This window comes from Leishmania mexicana, chromosome 30 (assembly GCF_000234665.1).
Source record: "Leishmania mexicana MHOM/GT/2001/U1103 complete genome, chromosome 30".
NCBI lineage: Eukaryota > Euglenozoa > Kinetoplastea > Trypanosomatida > Trypanosomatidae > Leishmania > Leishmania mexicana.
This window is the reverse complement of record NC_018334.1, coordinates 533,726-543,694: the sequence shown is the minus strand read 5'-3', so window position 1 is coordinate 543,694 and position 9,969 is coordinate 533,726. Positions and strand designations below refer to the sequence as shown.

At 61.4% G+C, this 9,969-nt stretch overlaps 1 protein-coding gene across 1 annotated transcript; it reads left to right on the top strand.

The window, feature by feature from the left end:
• Positions 1-382: 382 nt before the first annotated feature.
• On the top strand, positions 383-8,083 carry LMXM_30_1320 (conserved hypothetical protein; the record flags this gene model as incomplete). The annotated part of the gene is made up of 1 exon (XM_003877601.1): positions 383-8,083. The coding sequence occupies one exon, from the start codon at positions 383-385 to the stop codon at positions 8,081-8,083; it is 7,701 nt and encodes a 2,566-aa protein (XP_003877650.1).
• Positions 8,084-9,969: the final 1,886 nt, after the last annotated feature.

Sequence of the window (9,969 nt, the reverse complement as noted above, 5' to 3'; positions counted from 1 at the left end):
GCGCTTGGTCCTGTCCTCACTCCCGTTTTTTTTTCGTGTTGATTCCGAACGTGTTGCCGCCTCTCGTGATTTGTCCCTGCTGTTGCTACGGCTTGCCGTCTTCCTGATTCACTTTAGTGGGTGCTGCTACTGCTGCTGCTGCTGCTTGATCACTACCTCCCTCTCCACCGCCGTCGTCGTCGCACTTCCGCAGCCGAGCGCACGTCTTCGCCGCCCCTTTCTCTAGAGCGCGACTCCGTCTTGTCGTCTTGTCCAGCGAAGGTGCGCACGTGTGGGCTCTGCTCGTGAGGGTGTGCTATCGGCAGACACGACCTGAATTTTAATCGCTCGAACGCCTTTCTGCGCCCTCGCTTCATAACACGTCTTAGCTGGGGACCGCATAATGAGCTCGGACACCGAGGCCAAGATTACGGACGCCGGCAGCGCAGCTGTTGACACCTCTGCAGCTTCGTCGCCCGGGACAACGGGACTTCATGGGGCAGGAAGCGGGCGCACTTCGTTGTCGCTGCTTCGCACAGACGCCACATCGTCGTCTGCGACACTGTCTCCCTTAGTGGAAAACCCGAGCGACACCGCTCAAACCGATGCAGTCTCTCTTTCTGGACGTAAACAGCGTCTCAGCTTCAAGGATAGGCAGCGCCAGCGCGCTGGTGCTAGCGGTAGCACTGATCTTGAGCTCAGAGCTATAGGCGGTCGCCCGGCGCACTCTCCAATGAGCACCGCGTCTTCGTCTTCACCCCTAACGTTAGACCTTTCTCCCGGTCGGGAGCATCCGCTCCCGCAGTCAGCCTTGAAGAGGACCACGGCAGCCGCATCCCCGCCTCTTACAGCGTGCATATTTACAGAGATGGGGCCTTCTTCCAGAGGGAGCCGCGCTGGGGCGCCCCGTGCACCGACTCAGACGCCGATCACCCTTGCCAGCCCGGATGCACTCACGGCGGCGGTGGCCGTGGAGGAGGTCCCTAATGTGCCTGACTCCATGGTGTTGCGCGCCGCCTCGTCGAACTTCTCCTTTACGAGCAAGCCGACTGGCTCACTACACGAGCACTCTGGCAGCCTTGCATCTGCGTCGCAACTAGGGAGTCCGCTAACCCTGCACCCACAGGGCACCGCCAGCGCAGCAGCAGCAGCACCTCCGCCGCATTTACCCTCGTCACTGTTGTGCACCTCTGTCAGCTTGGCATACGGCAACACGGCGGCTCAGACAATTGCCGACGACACAGAAGCGCCTCTCCCGAAACTGCGGACACCGACCACCCTGGGTAGCGCCACGACCTCTTCAACGGAGTTTGGGAGCCGAAACATGGAGGAGATGCCCATACTGTTACCCGTGTCGTCCACCTCGACAAGCTCGCCCGGGATGAGCTTCAAGGATCGGCAGCGGGCTGCCGTCGCTGCGCGGAAGCCCTTTATCGCTGCAGGCTCCCCTATTCTGGCGGGAAGCCCTCCTCGAGGAGCTGTTGCAAGCTCAAGTTTTACCGCCCCGTCAGAGGGCAGCGTGGCTACCCCGTCCTCCTTGCCTGCAGCCAACACCGCGCAACTCACACCGCGAAGCCCAGCGGCTGCGTTGCCGGAGAGAGTCGCCTTCAGGGCAACGACGCCCGTGATGCAAGTGCCGAGCTTGCCGTCTGGTTATCCTTCTCTCAGCACCGCGTCCCCGTTACAGAGGCTCGGTCCAGCTGCGCAGGATCCAACAGAACAGGTGTCTGCGGATAGAGATTGCAGTACGGGCACCGAGGGTACAAGCGAGCTGCCAGCGACCCGGCCACTTCCGCGACTGCCGGTCGCCCAGCTCACAACCATTGAGAGCTTAAGGCCGTCCCCTCCACCACCGGCTACCGTCCCTCCTGCGTTGGCCTCTCACCTGAAGAGGTGCGGTCCGTCCGGACCCTCGGCATCTAACTCCACGAAACCCCAGTTTCGTTTCTTTGCTCAGGGCTGGCAGGCAGAGAAAGAGGAGGACCAGGACCCAGGTGCTATTTCTAGAAGACATTCTGGGCAAGCGCGTTGGCTTCGGGACAGCAGCGGCAGCGCCGGCACGGCCTCCACGAACCCTGCCGACGCGGACGTGGGCGAGAGGAGTTGTGTGGACGAGGAGGAGAGCCTGCTGGCCTGCACGCAGAACGAGGCGCGCCTGCATTTTTACGACGCTAACATCGAGTCGACGCCGATGGAGTTTAACATGGCGAGCCCGTACGCGCGGTATAACACGAACTCTAGCGCGTCTGCCTCACGAGATAGTGGCGTCATTGAGACAAGGATCTCGACAGAGCACTCGGAAACCATGCGTGAAGGTCCGGGACAGTCGCAGACGATGCCGAGCATGCTCACCAGCGAGTCGGGGTCGGATGTGATGAAGACGGCCTGTCTTTCAAAGCCTCTCCGGTGCTGCACGCGAGCACGCACAGAGAGCCTCGACGTAGCCCCTCAGTCCACTGGTAGTAGCACGGCGTCGCGACTTGTTTGTGCGGACGGGCTACAGACGTCGTTGTCGACTGACTCGCCACAGCCGAACTTCAAATTGGAGCAGCACCACTACACTGACAACGCGTTTGGTACTACCCCCTTACCGGGTGTTTTTTGCAAGGTGCGCGCGCGGGCCTCCGGCACCATTGTAGACCGGTGGAGGCAGTATCAACAGGTGCGCACGTCGCAGGGAGATGCCCATGTGACTCGCGGACTTTCCTCAACGCAACCCACGCGAGCACCCGCTCTTTCTGAGAACTCCGTTTCTTTGAGCAGCACTCAGCTGAGCTGCACCGCACGCCCACGCAGACGTCATCGCAGCAAGATGCTGGCGCCGGACGGTGCCCCGATCGCCGCCTCGAGTGCTGGTCGCCGGAGAGGCGCAGAGAACAGCTGCATCTTCTCGTCCTCGTCTCTGAGACACCATCGGCGCAGTCACACGCTCGATGATATTGCGCTGCTGGCCCTTGCGTCTGGAAACCGTAGTGGCGCCATGCCGGGCTCCGTTACACCGGAGCCCCTGTCGCCTTCCTCACGATCCACGGCGGGGTTGCGGTCGATCGTCAACGCGCGCTTCCCTCCGCTTCCGACTCACACAGCGGTGGCGTCTTCACATGGTGTTTTCACAGGCTTAGCCAACGTACGCCGCACCCGCGATGACCTACCGATGCCGCTTGGCCCAATCCCAGCTGCCGCGTTTATGCTGACCGAGACGTCAGGCGGGTCGTCGGGGTCGGGGTCGGAGTCAGCTAACCAAAGCTTGAATGCGGGCGTTGTTTCGATCTTTTCCTCCGGTGTCTCTCAGTTGCCGACAGTGCCCCAGCAAGCGAACAGCCAGGCCAACTCGCTCGGCAAGGCCTCGTCGGCGTTAACCTCAGCGATGATCGCGCCTGCGCCGTCGGTCGAGGACCTCTCTGCGACAACGCCAACGGCCAACGCTGGCACCCCTGCTGGCTGCAGCTCCGTTGATGAGTTGAGCACTCACACCATGCGGCGGCGGTCGAGTGTGGTGGAGTCTGGCGCCTGCCCTTCCACAGGCGGCGGCGCTGCTGCCAACACGGCAAATCCGGGCGATGCAGAAGACTCTGATGGGGACTATCAACAGCGCACCATCTATAGCTACTACGGCGGCGACAGCATCATGAGTGCAACCACAGCCGAGCTTCGGAAGCTGCGTCGCCGCAGCACTTACTCCAGTCTCCACTACGGCACCATGACGAGCTTCCACCACAAGTGCAACGAGCAGCAGCAAGGTGGCAGGGTAGCCTTACAGCATGGTCGGCACCGTAGCGGCGGCGGCAGTCGGCGGCGGCGGCACCGCACCGGTCCAGGGGTCGATAGCAAGGAGTCGACGGCTCTCTTTTCACAGTCAGGCGTCTTTGCGAAGGACAGTGCCGGCAGCAGGACGGGTAAAGTGGACACCGACGACGGCATTGAGACAATCTGGGATCAGAGAGGCAGCGACGAGGCTGGCGCTTCAAACGAGGAAGAGGGTCGTTTTGGGGAGGCAGCGGGAAGGCAGTGGTGCCGCCACCGCGGAAATCGAGCGAAGGATGACGCCGTTGCTGCTGCGGCGTCGGCGGTGGCGGCTGACGACGACGACGGAGATGCTGCGCAGCGCCGCACGGTGGGTATGTGGACATCGGTTGAGCACGTCTTCCTGCCTCGGTACGAGGTCGTGCCAGAGGCAGCGTCAAAGACGCCGCTCACCGTCCTTGCATCGCCGAAAAGTAACCCGAACACCAGCATCAGCGCTGTAAACAGTGACCCTGAAGCGAAGCTGCGCCACGGCTTCTCGCTTGAGAGCATCCCTCACAGGAAGAAAAGCGCGACGCCGAACTTGACACCCGCCAGTGATCAGCAACCGCCTCACCCACTGCCCTCTGCCGATGCAAGCCCCGCATCCATACCAGCCGGCTCGCCGTCCTTGGGAGCTGCCGACAGTCACCTCATGACGCCAGCGCCCCTGACCCCAAAAGGCAGCCCTTCCATGTATCCTGGCGCCAACGCTGGCGGCTCGCGCCCGAGCGGCCTTGTTGTGCTGCCGGATGCCGACTGCAGCGCTGATGCGCGGGCGTCTGTGTCACTTTCGTGCAGTCAGTTCCGCCGCACTCCTGCGCAGGCCTCCGGCACGATGCGCCTGGAGCCAGAGGACTTTACGTTTGGAACGGTGGCCGCCGAGTACAACATGGACCCGGCGGATGAGGAGGAGCTTCCGCAGGGCTCGTGCGATGCGAAGGTGGCGGCGCGGCTCATCTTCGACCCCGCTGCCGGCGTTATGCTTATGGACCCGGAAGACGAGGTTGGCCGGTACGAGCGGCATGGGCACATGTCACCAGACGATCGAGGGAGTTTCACGGCGCCGCTGGAACGCATGGAGGAAGGATCGGGAGCCAAGGGCGACCACGACGCATGCGATGATGAGGCCAACGATGGTGCGTGCCATTGCGATGCAGCTTTTATTGCAAAGGACTTCAAGGGGCTGGACTGCAGCCGATACGATGCAAATGACCTCTACGATCACTGCAGCCGCTGCCATCGGCGGCCAGCTGCTTTTCTGTGCTTGCACTGTCTTGAGGCGGTATGTCCGTCGCATGTCCGCCGCCACCACTTGCAGAACCCGAGCGCGTGCACGCTGTTTCTGAATCTCCTAGACATCATGAACAGCTTCGACCGCATCTTTTGGTGCGAAAAGTGTCAGCAATTCACGTGGAAGCACACCGAGGTCTACGACGCGTTGGTGGACCAGATCGCCTTCACACGCGGCACGTATCTGAAGCAGCCCGCACGCGACATCCACTGCGTCGGCTACGAGGTGCGACTGAAGGATGTGACAGCATCGGCAGCGGTACGCCACGCTCCAGAGTTAGCGGTCGGCGCCGAGGCCCCCGCTCGTGTGCACTCCATGGACAAGGTGCCCCCTGCTGCGGTTCTCCATAAGACACCGTCTGGGTTGTGGATCCCTGCCTCTCTACAACACGTCACCTTCTCACCGACCACGGAGGCGTTCACGGCGTTGGAAATGCTGCCCGCATCTGCAACCGCACTGCAGCAGATCTCCAACGCGTCTGCGCTGCCAAACGGAGGGGCACAGTTGCCGATGAGGGGAGACGCCGGTGCCCTTGGTCTCTCCCCCAAATCCCCGCCGAGCGGCTGCGCGCCGGTGCGGCAGCGCCCGACCACTGTGGCGAACAACTCCCTGTCACAACCCCCTGTGCACTCGCCGATGCAGCAGTTCCTCAACCGTGACCTGCTCGAGTTCTCTGCCGGCAACACAGTCACCGTGGGAGAGCCGGTCACCAAGCTCTGCGCACTTGCTGCCAGCGTGCAAGGATGGCGTACAACGCAGGAGGACGCCGAGGCGGTGTTCTTAGTTGACATTCCGGCCCTCTCCGAGGAGGTGGTGAACCGCAAGGAGCTCCGAGAAGTGGCGGTCGCTGCAGCAGCAGCCGAGGCGGCAGCGAAAAATCCGCTGGAGGGTCTGGACGGCGAACAGACCCACGGACCCGACTCCTCGCTCACGGTTCACGGCAGCTGCGAACGCAGCGCGTCGTCTGCCTCTGAGAGCTCACCGGAGTTCAACTCCGCGCTACGCCTTAGCGACTCCGGGACACACGAGAGGCCCAACATGGGTGATGAGGAGGCAGCGCCGACCGCCGCAGGCGCCGCAAGCGAAGAGGCGGAGGGGGCGCCGAAGGAGACGATGCCGATGGCGGTGTTCTGCATGTTTGACGGGCACGGTGGCGATGCTGTGGCAAAGCTGGCGGCCCGCCACTTCGAGGCGCACCTGCGGCGTGCGATCGAGGAAACGCGCCCCGATGACGTGCGTGCCCGCGCGCTCTTGTTCTTTCTCAAGGCAGAGACGGACTCGGCTGCTTCTACGGGGGCGGCAGCGCCGTGGCTGCCTCAATCCGTGTCGGCGACCCCGATGGGCGACGGCATTTTGAACTACGTTGCCCCGCTCGCTGCCTCCATGACCACCCCCGCAGGCCCCGCCGCGTCGAGCCCGCCACTGTCTCTCGATGCCGCCTCCGGCCGTATACCGGACTCCCATCTCTCCTCCCCCTTCCACAGGCCGTCTGGCAGCGCAGCCTTATCGGTTCCTTTCGACCGCTTCTCCGCCAAGCGATCGGAGGCGAACGGCGACGAAACTGCTTCGCCTCCCAAGACCGCCGACGTCCCGTTCACCCTGGCCGATGAGCTGCGCAACACGTCTTTTGCCGGGTCTCTCTCCGTTCTTGTGCCTGTGACCGCGGAGTCGCTGCGCCTCCACGCTGCCGGCGCCACCCTCGGGCTGGGAGATGCAGGCGTGAAGGAGACGTCTTCTGCGCTCGAGGGTGGCGCCGGGGCTGTGGGAGGCAAGAACCGGCACTCCGCCAGTACACGGGCAGACACCTCCTTCACCGCCAACAAACGCTTCAGCAACTCGCATTCCTCGAATCGAAACCGCAAGTCCGGGGTAACACTGGATGCATGGGAGGCAGTGGAGGAGCCGTTGCCGGACATGGTCTCTGTCGCGGCAGGCGTGGGATCCCCTCGCACCGGGGTGCTCCTGCCGAGGCCGATCGCTGCTGCAGAGGAACTGCGGCATTGGAGCAGGTCGAGCCAAAACCCGAGCCCGTCTGCCGGAAACGTTGCTATTTGCCCGTCCCCGGCAGCTGTGGTGTCGATCCCGGAGATGGAGATGCTCCGCCAGTACTTCGCCAGTATCATGGAGGATGCACTGATGTCTCTCGACGACTACCTGCGCTCGACTCCGGAGGGGGTGCGTGGGGACTACAACTGTGTGGGTTGCACGGCATGTGTGGTGGGCATCACCGCCAACTTCGTTCTATGTGCGAACGTCGGCGACAGCGGCGCCGCCTTCTACACGAAGGATCGCATGAAGGTGATCAGCGTGAAGCACCGCGTGTCGGACGAGGCGGAGCAGGCCCGCATCCACGCCGCCGGCTACAACATTATCAACGGTCGTATTGAGGGCATGTCTGCCGTGCCGCGTGCTTTGGGCGACTTCGACTTCAAGCAGTGTGGCGGTCGCGGGCCGCGCAAGCAGGCCGTCTCCGCCGTGCCGGACGTTACGATTATGCCGGTGCCAAACGACACGGATCAGTGGGGGATTGTGCTTGCCTGCGATGGCGTATGGGACACGGCGACGCTGCACCAGGTTCATGTGGCGCTCACGAACACCGTCAACGACCTTGCCGTGTCTGGGTCAGCGATGGATGCTGTGCTGCGTGGTGCAGAACTCTATCAGAACCGCCTAAGAGGCCCATCCGCTGCTGTAGAGGGTTTACCGTGGAGCTCGTCCCCGGTATCGCCGCCGCGCGCAGGAGGTCCTTCGCACAGCAGTGAGGCACTTGACAACAACCGCAAGACCCTGTTGTCCACCAAGGGCGGGAGTTTTACCTCGAGGGCTGTCACAGAGGAGTCCATGATCAGGTATTACGACGACGACGACGACAGTGCTGCCCCACGACTTTCCCACGTTGATGCGATTCTTCTCACGGCCGCCGCCGGCGTGTTTGCGCAGTGTGTGGCGCCCGAGGACAACGACGAGGGCGTCGGCCTCGACAACTGCAGCCTCATCATTGTCGAGCGGCGTAACGTGCAGGAATGAAAAGAGCATCGCGCACCGAGGCAGTTGGTAGTGGTCGTTGCCCGCGTAAAAGTGCTCACACGGACACACATGCGTATACGGACGATATCACCATCGGAATGGCAGTGCCGCTCCTGCACGCTCCTCCCCCCTCCCCCAAGTCGTTTCGTTGATTCTCCTGGACTGGATTGCCCCACCTCACCCACAAACACACACACACGCACCCTTGCGCGAGCAGCGGCCCCACTCCTCCTGCTCCCTCATTTGTGTGTTTGTGTTCGATGTCTGTTCGCCTTTTTCGTTTTAATTTACCTTTCTTTTTTTGCTGGCTGTTTGCCTTCGTGCTTCTCCCGCGATGGTCCGATGTTCTTGTTTGGGTATGCTGTGTCGTGCGCGGGTCTCGTGTGCTCCAGGCTGCTGCTCTGACGGTTTTCCTTTCGTATGCTCGTTTTTCGTGTGAGGAGTGCTCGCAGAGCGTCTGCGTACGCCTGGTGGCTGAGTGCTGTTCCTGATCCGGTAGTGGGGATGGCGAAAACATATTTGCCTGTGCCTGTATTGGTGTGGTCGCCGCGTGAAGTCGATGATGTGCGCTACCAGACAACAACAAAGCACCGAAACGATATTCCGTCGAACGCGAAGTGTTGCACAAGTAGGTGTCCACCTTAATTATGCTGCTGGATGACCTTTACCGTGGCGATATAAGTGTTGGGGTTCTCTTCGATGCCCCCACCCTTCCGCGACAGTGTATATCGCCCATCGAGATGCATGCGGTGCACCCTCCCCCTCCTCCTCATCCCTTTAACACTCACCTCCTCCGCTGCAACACCTCTGCTTACACTCCGCTGCCGAGATTCGGTCGTTGGTGTGCCATCCCTCTCGCGTTTGCGCCATGATGGAGTACTGAAATCACCGTCCTCTTTCCTTGTTTATTCGTAGCGGGTGAACGCCTGCAAGCGATAGCGCCGCCGCGCTCGAAGTCAAGCAACACATCACACACCACTGCCCACGGCCCGAAAAAAAAAAGAACAGAAGGGGAGCCGAGCCGACGTCCCCCGATCACCTGCCCGTGGATCCACAGCTGCTTCCTACACACAACCCTTCCGGAGGGAAGGGGAACGGGGGGCGGGGCGGCAAGCACAACAAGGGCTGCACCGTGGATCTACTCCCTTTGTGTGTGTGTGTGTGTGTGTGTGTGTTTTAGGCAACCCCTCTTCGGTTTCTATCCTCCACCGCGTCGGAAACGAGCGCATTCATACAACTCCCCGCTCAGAGGGTCGGCGATGGAGAGGAGTGGCGCAGCACTTTCCCTTTCTCGCTCTTCTTTTTCCGTTTTGGTATGTTGGGCTGCTGTTGCGTCTCTCTCGATATTTGTGTTGGGATCGATCGTCTTTTTCAGTTGCCTGCCGTCTTTTCGCGTTCTCTTACCCCCCTCCCTCCCCCCGGTACCCATTGGGCCTGACGTGCCGATCTGCGCACGCCTTTGCACGTATCGGTATATATATATATATATATATCTATCTGTGTGCGTGTGTTGTGTGCGCGTCTCCTCAGACGTGCGTGCTGCCCGTTTTTTTTTCTTACAAATTCGCCCGGGGGGTTTTCTATCTATCTATAGTTTCATACAAAGGCTCACCCTCTCAGTCACGTACTGGGGTCGTCGTCGTGTGTGGTGTCTAGACTAGACGCACCCACTGTCAGTGTCTTGCTTTCTCCCACTCTTTTTGTGCGTGTGTGCTGCGTTGGCGTCTCTGCGGTGCGTGTCATTCCTAGTGAGCTCTGCGTTTTTATCGGCTCCGGTGCGGCGTGTCTGTGTGTGTGTGTGTGCAGGGTTATCACCGCGCGAGAGCCGATGCGCAGGCGGGTCGGGGGGTGGACGGTCAATGTTTTTTTCTGAGCGCTCCATTTTG